This window comes from Lacerta agilis, chromosome 3, assembly GCF_009819535.1.
Source record: "Lacerta agilis isolate rLacAgi1 chromosome 3, rLacAgi1.pri, whole genome shotgun sequence".
NCBI classification, from domain to species: Eukaryota; Metazoa; Chordata; class Lepidosauria; order Squamata; family Lacertidae; genus Lacerta; species Lacerta agilis.
In genome coordinates this window covers 81,551,613-81,564,939 of record NC_046314.1, presented here as the reverse complement: position 1 = coordinate 81,564,939, position 13,327 = coordinate 81,551,613, and the positions used below count along the sequence as shown (strand labels likewise).

General features: G+C 49.8%; 1 protein-coding gene across 3 annotated transcripts in view; it reads right to left on the bottom strand.

Annotated features, from left to right (window-relative positions):
- Positions 1-3,828: 3,828 nt before the first annotated feature.
- Positions 3,829-13,327, bottom strand: part of TMEM63B (transmembrane protein 63B) — a 77,327-nt gene continuing 67,828 nt past the window's right edge. For 2 of the 3 annotated variants that reach the window (XM_033144543.1, XM_033144542.1), the window contains 5 exons: positions 12,865-12,970; positions 10,754-10,921; positions 9,236-9,351; positions 8,445-8,528; positions 3,829-6,875 (listed from right to left, as the gene is read on the bottom strand). In XM_033144543.1, coding sequence (XP_033000434.1) covers positions 6,708-6,875; positions 8,445-8,528; positions 9,236-9,351; positions 10,754-10,921; positions 12,865-12,970 — 642 coding nt within the window. In that variant the 3' untranslated portion in view covers positions 3,829-6,707. The remainder of the gene's footprint in view (positions 6,876-8,444; positions 8,529-9,235; positions 9,352-10,753; positions 10,922-12,864; positions 12,971-13,327) is intronic. The other variant, XM_033144541.1, reaches the window with a different exon arrangement.

The window sequence follows — 13,327 nt, the reverse complement described above, 5'->3', positions numbered from 1 at the left end:
ATGTGGAGGAGCTCTGCATGGAAAAGCCACAGGTGTGGCTTGAGTATATGTAAGCCAAGTCTAATGCAACCCCCTCCCCCTGCCACACTTGAAAGGGAAGGGGAATGGTGTGCTCAAAGAGGGCTGGTGAGGAGGACATCAGGGGAAGGGTTGTGGGTCGGTGGTTAGAGAACATACACCAGCATCTCCAGGCAGAACTGGGAGAGGCCCCTGCCTGAAACCTGGAGGAGCTGGGCTGACAAAACTGGGCTAGATAAATAGTCTGATTCAGCATAAAGAAGCTTCTTATAGTGGGGCAGGAGAGCTGAAAACAATGCCCACACATTTCACTTCTGGCAACCAATGCTAGTTTGGTCAGAATCAAGTACATACTTCCATAATACATTACTTCTGGTACATGAGCCACCATAGCAGCTAGAGGGCTGTGAAAATGTGTGTCAGAGGCTTTTTAGACTCATCTACTCCTGTACTCTCAGAAACCAAAGGGGCACATTGGTTGCCGGATGTGGATTTTTTCCCCATCTCTCCCACCTCACTACTACATTCTGTGCAACTTGCAGGAAATTGAGAGCCTTGTTCATAAAGTGGCAAGTCAAGAGTTTCAAAGAAGTATCTTTTCACTAACTCCCTTTAAGGGTATATATGTGGCAAAGCAACAAAGCTCTAACAAACTTAAGTATCTTTTCAGAAAGAATTACAATTGTGTTGAGAAACAATTACAATTGTGTTGCTTTATCAATGATGGGCACAGAGATTGCACTTCGGTTAGTCTGCATTTCAGACGGGGGTGTGGGTGGGTGTTTTTTTGGGGGGGGGGCACTTGAAAGGCAAACAATGAGCTAATAAGCCCGGAATCAACAAACTTCGGTGTCTAAGAGCCATCCCTCCCCCTCCTAGTCAAACGCCTGGATCCACTGCGTCTTTCCGGAGCCGCAGCCCCGATCTCTGAGTCAGGTCTCAGCTATGCCTGCCGCGCCGCCGCCACACCCAGACCGACGGGGCGGGGGAAGCCGCTGCCACTCAGGGTTTCGTTGCATCTCGGGCTTAGCCCCGGAACTAGTTTCCCGCAGTGGTGGGGGCTGAGATGCTTGGAGTAACGTGGCACCGGCTCTGAACGAGGCATGTGCAAAGTGCCTTTTCCTCGCCAATGAGATGAACCCTCGAAAAGACCACTCGCGGCTCCGGCTTGGTTTGGAGAACTTGTGCTCAGTTTGGGGCGGGCAAGAGGGGCTATGCTTGCCGGCGAGCTTGTGAGACCCAGCGCCTTTAATTGTAGAATTCGCCGCTCCCCCCCCCCCCACAATGACTCAGCGTGCGCGGCAAGAGCTGCCGTGACTCCGCAAGTTTTACCCGTTTGGCGTAACCAGCTTCTGGTTGGGCCCCTAAAAAGCCGCCGCCCCGCCCAAGCTGCGGGATCTCGGTAGCCAAACGGGACCGGGGCTTCGGCCCTTGCAGAAACGAATCACAGTTGCTCGTAACTCGCGAGCTCCCTCTGTTGGCGCATTACTTAGTCCTGGATGCGCCAACAGAGGCGGGTATAGATATGACTCCTTCGATAGTTAAAATACATTGCTGTTTCAATGGGCGATTTTATAAGTGAAATCCTTTCGCGATTCGCTTTACTGTTTTTATTGTGGCTTCATTGCTCTGCAACTTCCAAAGGGGTAGCCTTGTTAGTCTTTGAAGTATCCTGCTCACTGGCCCCCGATTTTCTTTTTCTTTCTTTCGCTTTCTTTGTATACACCACTTGATTGTTAAAACAAAACAAAAAAAAAACTCAAAGCGGTTTACAAAACGATAAAACCAAGATAAAAATTTCAGCCACACTTAAAAACATACAAAAGCTAAAATACTAAAAACAGATTAAAATTACCTCAACTTTCCAAACATCCGAGTGGGCTTGCCTAAACAAGAATGCTTTTAGCAGCTGGCAGAAAGAGTACAGTGAAGGTGTCTGCTTGACTTCAATAGGCAGGGAGTTCCAAAGTGTAGTTGCTGCCACACTATAAACAATCATGGATCACTGCCTTGTCGTGGCGAAGGGGCTTGAATTACTCAGGGAAGCTATGGACAGGTCAAGATGGACAGGTCATAGTGGAGAGTTTGGACCAAAGGTGATCCACCTGGAGTAGGAACTAGCAAGCCACTCCAGTATCCCTGCCAAGAAAACTGCATGGACAAAGACCACAGGAATAAACAATCAGGTTCCTACAAATGTGGAATGGCTGTTATGTGGCGCCCATTCCGCCGATTGAGCAGTGTAGTGGGCAAGGCGATCTTGTTGGTACACTGGTCCCAAGTTGTTAAGGGTTTTATATTATTTAGGGCTTTCTAAACTAATAGTAAGACCTTGGAAGATGGCTTGGTAGCATAGTGGCAGCCACCCCAGCTGTAGAATTCTGCTGCAGCTTCTGAACCAACCTCAAGGGTTGCACCACATAGAACACTCTACAGTAGTCTGTAGCACCAAGTGACTGACTGACAGGCTGAGACATGGAGATGGGCACAAAAGATTTCCACATCCCAGGAAGTCCTGGTCAGGCTCATCAACACTGTGGCAGATACACACCTCTAGATGCACGGTGCCTGCTCCATTCTTTAAATTAAATGGTGGATATATGTTCATAAAGAAGGCTGATCGCCGAAGAATTGATGCTTTTGAATTATGGTGCTGGAGGAGACTCTTGAGAGTCCCATGGACTGCAAGAAGATCAAACGTATCCATTCTCAAAGAAATCAGCCCCGAGTGCTCACTAGAAGGACAGATCCTGAAGTTGAGGCTCCAGTACTTTGGCCACCTCATGAGAAGAGAAGACTCCCTGGAAAAGACCCTGATGTTGGGAAAGATGGAGGGCACAAGGAGAAGGGGACGACAGAGGATGAGATGGTTGGACAGTGTTCTTGAAGCTACTAACATGAGTTTGGCCACTGCGAGAGGCAGTGAAGGATAGGCGTGCCTGGCGTGCTCTGGTCCATGGGGTCATGAAGAGTCGGACATGACTGAACGACTGAACAACAACAATATGTTCTGTCATCAGGGTTGCAGTAAGCAGATGCTCAGAGAACCCAAGGAAAGGTAAGTGCTTATTTGGCATAGCAACCCTTCTGCTGCAACCACGGGCCTGTTTCCAGCAGTTAACCTCAGGATCAAATAGAAATGGAAGAATTGGGAGCACCCTCCAGTTTTGTAGCGGCAACCATGACTTGAAGTCAAGCTGAGGCTGCCAAGGAAATGTCTTCCTCTGCAAAGCAGAGCATGCTTCTGGTTCTTCCTTTTCCCTTGGGCCCCAAGGTTTACCTGTCACGTGCCTGATGTCACCAGGAGATAGAAACATGGGCATGATTTGGACCAAACCACAGCACAAGTCAAGTGGCAAGGCCTGGTGGACTTAAGCAGTCCTATGGGATGCAGGCTCCCCACTACTGTTGTAGAAAATTCTGACATAAGGCAGCTCCCCATGTTTCTATGAAGCATCCCCTCCCAAATTTGGGGCGGATTTTTCCCGATTAATCAACCTGCTTCACTTAACAGGTCTAATTATAACTTAACAGCATTCAGGTGGCCCTTACCAATGCCCCCCTTTTGCATTCTTAAGATCTACAGTGACCCCCACTTAAATAATTACGTATATCTTCTCTTCCATCCAGATGATGCTATTCTTGAAGACTTTGTGGGAAAAGATAATCACCAGCCACAGTAAATGGTAATGTAAACACACCCCAAATTCTGATATCATCTGCTAGCATTCATTTCCCCCCAAGCAGCAGGCACCCACTCCCCGTCCCCGTCCCGCCACTCCCCAAATGCACACACACAGAGACTAGAAATATGATAAGTTCCTGTTTTTTCTTCTCCTTTTTTTACACAAATATATACAGGGTATTATACACATCTCTACACAGACACAGTGCCAGTTAGAACACAGCTCCCTGCAAGGGGGGCACCAGTGGTCCGCACCCAACACATCCATCCATCACCAGCATAGGCCAGCCCTGCGCTGCAGCTGTATGTACAGGGAGATCCCAGGGCCATCCCAGTCATCCCAATTTGAGGCTGTGGGGCTGATGCAGATAGGGCAGTGGTGGCTGGGCTTAAGAATATGGTGCCAAGGGACCAGTACAGGTGTGGACAGGAAACCCTGGCATGGAACACATACTATTTCTAGACAGTATCCAAGAAAAACATCCTTAAACAATTAAAATAAAACCCACATGCATTCCAGCAGCAGTGTGGCGGGGGTGATGATCATGGTGGGGGAGGAATAAGGGTCACTCTGAACACAGCCTCCTCCCCCTCCCCCCAACTCATGGACACTCCCCCCCCCCCCAAGCTATGGGCTCCTCCTCAAACTCATGTGTCTCCTCCCAGAAGGGAGTACAAAGTCCAGCTCCTTCTCCCCGTTTTCTGGGGTTCCTAAGTCAAGAAGCGTAAAAATGCAAAGGGCTTCTCTCGTCTGCACTCGTGACTGTCCGTGACTTTGCACAATCGTGACGGCATCTTGTGTTCCTGCGCTTCAGCTCTCTTGCTTTCCCCCATGGAGGTGGATCAGCCCCCCCCCCACAGCCCTGCCCAGTGTTAAAAGAGATCGAGACATTTAGTCCCATCTTTGAAAACGCTTCAGGTCCCTGGCTGGAAGAACAAAGACAGCGAATTGCACCCACTTCCTCTTCAAAGGGAGGGTTGGTCTCTTGGTCTCTGCTTCTGTGTAACACTGGCAGCATCCCTCAAGGACTGCTTACGGCAGGGGAGGGAAAGTGTTGTGGAGACGAAGGGAATGGAAAATTTAAGACAGCTAAATAGCAGCACGGCCTTTTTTCTGTTTGTGTGTGGGTTTTCGTTTTGGTGTTTTGGGAAATGGGTCTGGTGCAGATTCTCAGCTCAAGAATAAGAACCAACTCAACCTAGACAAGAGGCCCAGTGTCCCCAGGTGAAGGCAAGACTCGCCAAGAGTGAAAGGGGATTCGTTGCTTTCCCACATCCCCCAAAACAACCCCAAAGGGCCATTCCTGGCTCCACCTGTATCCCTTCTATTTGCCCATTCCATCCAAGGCTGGAAATACCTTTCCGAATAGATTTTGGAGTGCTCACAGAAATGGATTCCGTGCCACCCTTTGGCTCATGCCAATCTTACAGAAGCACAAAACAGAACAAAAACAAAAGAGCCCTATGAGTTGGGCAACCCCAACCTTCTGTGCAAACGATGCAAATGGGTGGGATGGAAGGTTCTCTCACAACCCTTTGAAAAGGAAAGCTCAGGAGGCAGCGACACCTTGAGTCATAAGGCAGTTCCTTGGAGTCACATGCAAGGCAGCCGGGGTGGGGGAACCTGATCCAACAGGAGCCGAGCTGCCGGTTACTAAAAATGCATGAGAGGATTCAAAAGCAAGGACCCGGGGCACAGCTGGAGCAGCTCAGAAGCCTCACTGTGCCCGGGATCCTGTGGTCTTGCCCTCTCTAGCAGTCTTCAAGAAACCAACCCGTCTTACCCTCCTCTGCCTCCCTAAAAATTAGATTGGGCAAGAGAGCGGCTTGGGTTTTAGTCAGTTTTGAAGATAAAACAAAAGTGCAATAATAATAATAATAATGCTGCAGAGCCCAAATCATGGCACCTCTGCTTCAAGACCCCTGGGTCGCACTTAACATGGACTACCATCATTGTTTGAGTTGTGAGTGGGGAGAGAAGAGAAGAGAAGAGAAGGGAAGTACCGCCAGCCTGCCTGGGACAATCTTCCTTGCCAATCCCCCTGCGCTCCCCTTGCCCTGCAAGGGGGCTCTCTTGCCACTGGAGCTGCGTTTGCCACAAAGGGGGCAGCCTCTGCTGCTGGGTGGCACTCTCCAGTTGCGGCTTTCATCGAGGAGCATTCCTGGTAGCAGGGGCCCTTTCCTGCACGCATCCCTCTGGCTCTAAGACAACGCTCTAGCAGCCTTCCCTGGAGAGACAGAGTGGAAAAGGCTGGCCGAGACCGCAGTCGTCATAGGGTTGTGCCTCGGGCACCAGAGATGAAATGCTTGCTGATGCACAGGCATGTAGGGCGATTTACACACAGATATTTTTTTTTTTTTTTAAAAAACCCAAAACAGCTCCGCTTGGCTGGAATCCCTGATCCCAGCCAGGTTCAAAGCCACTTGACTCTTCGTTTGGAAACTCAGTGCCTTGATTAAAGCTCAGTTTGCTTTCAGACCTAATACATTATTAGTGTTCATGATTCTAGACAGGGGAGCAGGGAATGGGGGAGGACAGGCTCCCTGGGAGGAGGAGAGTCTTTCGCCTGGTTTCTGCTGCACCTTCCTTTTGCTCCCCATCCTGGCCACAATGGAGCAAAGAGGCAGGTCATTTCCTCTGCTCCATCTTGGGTTTGTAGGGTTTCAGTTGGTGCTAAGGGTAGGCAGCTTGTAAGAGAAATCCCCCTCCCATGCTAAAGGATGGAGAGAGAGAGAGAGAGAGAGAGAGAACAATACAGAGAGCAACGGGACAGGTTCTCTCTCCCCATCTTGGAAGGAGCAATAATCCAGCAGCCAGGCGGGTAGGAAGGAGCAATGGATGCCACCTGCCTCGTGCTGCCTTCTCTTCCGCTTCCTTGGTCTCGCTCCCTCTCTCACACATACACAGCTTTTCACTCCCTCTCACACACACATATACAACCGGTGCCCAGCAGCCTTGTCAGCTCACGGGACTCCCCCTGCCCCCTCTTGCATTCCAGCACCCCTAATGATGGATCTCGTTTTCTATCAGGCTGTCCTCGCACGACTGGAAATCCGTATCGTTTATGCCGTTGGGGTTGATGAGCTCCTCGTCCTGGGACCCCTGTTCTTCAGACTCTGCTACGTCGCCCTCCGGTGAAGAATCTTGCAGCACTTGGGCAATGTACTTCTGCTGCAGAGCCGGTATAAAAAGAAGAGAAGAATAAACCAATGGACCAGTCAGCCCCCCACCCTCTTCCTCTCTCTGTGGGAACCCAGGCAGCAGAGCATGATGGGTAAGTGCCATGCAGTCGGGAGCCCAAGAGCAGTCATGCTGGCACAGAACTGTATTGTGTGGAATAGCTGTTTGACAGCAAAATGAGGGTGGGAGAAAGAGGAAAAAAAAGGGCCGTGAGACTTCAGAGCTTAGGCTCGAATAGTGCAGCAGTTATTTCTGAACTGTAGCACTCAGCCCTAATTTCATGAGGATCTTGAGACATTCAGTGGAAGAAACACAGCCCTGAAGCCTCAAAAACCTGCACTGAGGATCCTCCACAGCCTTGGCCCGATGTTTCCTTGCCCTGAGCCTTAGCATCAAGAATGTCCTCCTTTAGCAAACATGAAAGGAGCCACTGAGGCCTTATTCAGAAACCACCCATTGCAAGGGGCCTTTCATCATTAGGAATAGAAACAACTGTGGCTAGAATAGAATTGAAAATACTGTGGCTGCAATTCAGATCTGCAACAGATAAGTCTGTCACAGCAAGATAGCTTAGCTTCAGCTCCTCGTGTGTAGAAAAGGTGAATTGTGGGTTCGTTTTGAGGGCAAAAAGAGGCAAGCATCTCAGTTCACAGGAAGGAGAGCTCTGGTGTACCAGTAAAGCACCATTCACTTCAATGTACGGTGCAGCTCCACACACACACACACAAGGTGATGATGGGCAACTGGACCGTCTTCCTCCAATGCACAGCAAAAGGAGAAACTGTCTCATGCAGAAGCTCTGTACGTGCACCAAAGCACACATGGGACTCTGGATTGGAGTGAAAGATTGTGAAGAATTTTGGCACAACTAAAATGCTGCGTTAAATGGATGAGGATGAGAATAATACAGGCTCTCTCTATTTTCTATCTTTTTAGGGAAACCAATCCACTTGTTTTCAGTGTGTGTTTCCTCCCTGACCCCAATTAAGCTAGTACTTAGGATCTGCCTCCGGAGCTGCTCTTTTGTGCTCTCCATGGCATGACTGCAGCCGTTGACATCTCCACAGTGCTTGTCTGCAGACAATTTGGACCTCGGGCAACTTGGGGTGCAGGGAAAGGGGTGACCCACAAAGCCTTGAATGAATTAAAGATTCCCGTCCCACTCAAAACTAACTTGCATTGGGAAATGACGGCCGCAGCTCTTTCTGCAGCACTCACAGAGCATGCCGATGCGTTAGGAGCCAGAAAGCGGAAGAGAAAGGGGCACTGACCAGTCTGGCTTCACTGTCCAAGCTGAGAGACAGAGGCAGAAAGTGAACAGATAGCACCAGGGGAGGGGCAGAGAGAGGCTGCCAGTCCATCATCTCAGAAAGGGCCAGTAACAGAGAGGCCTGTTCTCTGCTCATGCTCCGTGGATGCTGCTCGTGTACAGCCAAAAAGGTGGGGGCCTGATAGGAAATCTGCAAAGGCCTCTCCCTCCTCCTCCTCCCCAAACTCAGACATAAGAGGGCACAGAATATCCGACGTTGTGGAAGGCAAGCGGAGGAGCTGGAGACTCACAGCTGATTTTGGAGCTGGCGGGTGGCTGGCAGCAGGCCGTCCGTTCTCCCTCCCATCTACAGCATCCACCTCTGTGTGGTCGATCTGGAAGACAGAAGCATACGTGGCAGGAAACCAGACAGCAGAGGCAGCAACTTGCCAGTTCTGGCCCTGCCTGCCCTGTGGGAACGTTTCTACGTGATGCAACCAGAATGGTGCCGGTGGTGGCAATCACAGCAGGAGCTGGGCTTCAGGTGCTCTGCATGTGGAAGAGGAGCTCCACAGCAATAAAACTCTGAAGGGTCAAGTTACATCACTGCATCACTGTGGAAGCTGCTTCTTCACAGTTTCTTCTCATGTGGCTCCTGAAAAAGGAAGAACCATGATAGGGGCTGGTTTCCCCTGCCAGGGCTTTCCTCCTGTGGGGAGGGACCACGGCATTGGTCCAGCCCCCACATAGCTCCTAAAATGGCTGAGACATGCAGCGAGGGCAGGAAGACCAAGACAAAAAACAAGGAATTAGGAGGTGGTCTTTTTCCATCTCAGAATGGAGTCCGCCTCTTGCAGGACGCTTCTCCAATTGCGTGTACACATGTCGAGGCACAACAGCGCAAGCCCATTGTCTTCATATGTGTATACAAGTGTACACAGGGCTTTCCCCATCTCTTCAACACACGGACTAAGAACACAGGTGTGCCTGGGATCCTGCCCCTTTCCCAAATCTCTCTGGGGAAACACGTGAAGCAGTTCTTAGGGGAAGTCACCACACAACCCTTTCGGTTGCCCTGAAAACACCCTTCCACTACAATTACCTTATAATTGTGAGCGCTGAGGTATTTGAAGTGTCCAAAGCAGACATGACACAAGCAGATCACGATGGTGATGACGAGAACCACGAAGGTGAACATGGACGTGAGAGCCAGGAACCCTGAGGAATGCAAAATAATCTCTGTCAAGGTTGCCAAGTATATACCTTCTCTCTCCTCTGCCTTTGCTCTTTGCTCCCGGGGGCTTCACTTTAGGCCTTGGTCCTCTCTCAGTATAGCTGCTGACCTAAAGAACAGGGTAAGCCACTTCTCTGCTGAAGCATGGCCACCTTCAGCGAGGCATTCTACCCCCTCCACACTCCACACTCCCCCAACGTTCACCATTTTGAACAGCAATAGTGGTGTGTGTGTGTGTGTAACCAAGATGGGAAAGAAGATCCTTTCATCTTTATCATCTGTTGTGGCACTCCAGAGTGGCTATATAATGGCTATGTATGGCAACACAGGTCCCCATGACAGCCAGGGTGGACTCTTATGTTACAGAAGTGACGTTTTGTGGGCAGAGGTCGCTCCAAGTGACATCGCTTTGTGTCAGGCCATATGTTTCCATTCAGAAGGAGCAAAATGGAGGCAGTAGCCCATGAAGAAAGAATAGATTGGGGTGGGGAATATTTATTTACTTTTACTCCAGAGGGCCATATTGTTATCTCTCCCACCCCTCACAGGCTATGTTTTGACATAAGAAGAGGTCAGGCTACTGGGCCATCTAGTCCAGCATCCTGTTCTCACAGTGGCCAACCAAATGCCGGTGGAAAGTCCACAAGCAGGACCCAAACACAGAGGCCTCTCGCCACCTGTGGTTTCCAGCAACCGGTATTCAGAAGCACTACTACCTCTGACCATGAAAGCAGAGCCCAGCCATCATGGCTAGTAGCCATTGATAGGCTCATCCTTTATGGATTTGTCTCATCCTCTTTAGAAGCCATTGCTGCTTCCTTTGGGACCGTGTTCCATGGTATGGAGCTGCCACCTGCAAATCTCTAACACCACAGTGAGTATACACAGGGTTTTTTGCTATCTCTTCCAACACACTGAATTCCACCCATGGTCACTCCAGACCTTGTTATAATCCATCTCCCATAACCCACAGCAAGCTGGCCAATAGTAAGGGATGATGGGAGTTGATGGCCAGGGAAATCTAGAGCACTGGTCTTGAGCAACCTGATCCAAAGATGGGTCACATCAGGAGCACTACCACCATGCAAATATATGATAAAAGATTAAGATACGGGTCCCCAAATGCATGTTTTACTTAAAAATGGGTCCTGGGATTGATCGTAACTGATCTAGCAAGTTCCCCATACCTGCTCCGAATTAACGCAATTAACTCATTTAACTGCACTTTCTAATGATCGGAAGGTGGTGCCATCTACACTGCTTGTGGAGCAGCTGCTCAGCATGCTTCTTGAACCTTGGGCATCAATGTCTCACTGAAAGCCCTTCTATATTTATTATAAAGGCAGACGTTAGCAAATCAGACTGGACGTAAAAGAATCTGCTTACCTGTGCGCACGGTGGAGAAGAAGAGGAGCCAGAAGAGGCAGAGGATAGGTGCTGCCACCACCTGGCTGACAGCCCCTGAATGGATCTTTTTATCCAGCTTGGCAGGCAGGTAGGCGTAATAGAGGTTGTACCTGTCCACCAGGTGCTTCAGTAGCATATACATCAGGCCTAACAGAATAGGGAGGGACGGAGCAATCAGCTGGAAGGCTGAATGAACAGCAGCTTTATTTATTAACTAGTAGACATTAAGCCCGTTAAATTAACGGGCGCTAGAACATATGTGGTCAAACATTTGCCCCGAATCCTAGGAACTGTAGTTTACCTTGCGCAGAGCTGCAGCGCCAAGCACCCTTAACAAACTACAGTTCCCAAAATTATTTGAGGGGAATCGTGCACTTTAAAATGCATGGCAAGCCTAACTGCACTTTCCTAGGAGAAAGCCTCATTGAGTTAAACAGGAGCACCTGCATGCCCTGCTTTGAAACATCCACATCAATTAACCTCCCAATATTACTGGCAGGATGAAGCTCTTTGTCCTACAGAATTTCAGAGGCGACTCTGCCTCAATGTTAGTTATAGAAACTTTGTCAGCTCTGCGTTCCTGTTGCCCTAGCAACGTCGGGGACATGCGCAGAGCTGACTGAGCGGCTCTCACTTATCTGGTATTTTTTTTCTAACAACACAAGAGCAGCATGACGTAGCCAGCTCTGTGCATAGCGTCCCTGTTGCCCTAGCAACATCGGGAACACGTGCAGAGCTGACCGAGCACCTCTCGCTTGACATTGCTCGCCCGCCGCCGCTTAGAAGTAAGTCACGCGAGCGTGCACCCACCGTGTGCCCGCGCACACCCGCCGCTTCAACAGTTTCGCCCGCCCGCCCGAAGTCTCTGCGCTCCAAGTCCCCACGGCTGTCCGTGGGGCACATGCGCAGTAGCACAATCCCACGGACACAGGGACTGGATGCAGAGACACTACTTTATTATATGTGATTATTTCCACTTGTTAGGTGCCTCCTAAACAGCTTCTACAGGCATCAGACATGTGAGAGACCAATGATTCATTTGGCAGCTTCCTTGTTTCTGGAGGAATGGAGGAAGCCTGAAAAAATTACCTACTTAGCCACAACTTGGCTGGGTCACCAAAACAAATTCTTCAGCCAGGACTGGTGCCAGCTTTGAAGGGGTCCTTATTAGACCCCACAACATAAGCTCTTCAGTGGCACCTTCCCTTGGCACTGGCAGAAGATGTCCCTTCCTGGGGCAGCAGTGGAGCTGATACCAACACCCCTTGTTTGGGTGGTAGGGAGAGAAAATCTGCCTCAGGTGGTGGTAGAGAAGCTACCAAAATGGCCCCAGGAGACAGCAGTTCTGTTCTACTCCCTTTACCTTGAAGCAGGCAGATACCACCAGCAGCAAAAATGCCAGTATAGCCAGCAGATTAAGCACTGCTCATGACATCACATCCATTGTTTTAATTCTCCCACAATGCTTTGGGGAGGTCCAATATTGGATATCTTTGGAGCAGTACTACATTGGGGTCCCAGAGATAGGGTCCCGCCCCCTGAAACGGTGTCTGCATTGCTGGCTACACTGACTTTCTTGCTGCCTCTGTTACTTACTTGCCTAAAGTAAACAGAAGGGAAGATGGATGGTGGGCCCTCCGGTCACCTCAGGCCATTGGCAAGTGGCCGACAGTGCCAACCCCAATGCTGTACCTGCCCTAAGCTCCCAGCAGGAAATGAATCACAAAATGGGGGCTTGCAAATCTCATTCAAGCCACCTTGAACCCACAGAATACAAGATTATAGTTAGATGCTATGTTATCACCCAGGTGTCATCTTAAGAAACTCACTGTAATGAATTGACACAAAACCCATTGTGAATATATCTATGTCTGCTGCCTTTAAGTATTTGGTGTATTAAAAACCTGCTATGCCAGGCATGGCCAAACTTGGCCCTCCAGATGTTTTGGGACTACAATTCCCACCATCCCTGACCACTGGTCCTGTTAGCTAGGGATGATGGGAGTTGTAGTTCCAAAACATCTGGAGGGCCAAGTTTGGCCATGCCTGTGCTAGGCAAAGGAAGTCGAAGGAGATGCTGTGGTACCTACCAAACGGGACAATGATGGGGCAGGTGATACTGTAGGTCATTACCACAGTGAAGACACACATCATCCAGGCATAAGCGGCCCCGAACTGGAACTCGTAGGCCTGATGCTGAAGGGCAAGAGGAACAAAAACAGAGATCCTGTTGGCATACACATGAATGTCTGAGTGACGAGCCCACATGACTATATTCTGGATGTGTGTCAAACAAGCTACGATTTTCACAAGTCCATTTGTCCACAGATTCACAGTGAGGCTCTCGCACCAAGATGGTACTGGAAGTTGGGCTCCCTAAGTTACTATGGAAACAGGCAAGGTGCAATCGCTTCAGTATGTCAATCCAGTGTGTCCCCCGCCTTGACTTAAGGTCGCCTGGGAGTCTGGCTGTTTGGGGTGGGGGTGGGGGTGGAGGTGAGAGTGAGGGCCTTCATAGTGACTGCCCCCCCCATTGTGGAATACTTGTGCAAG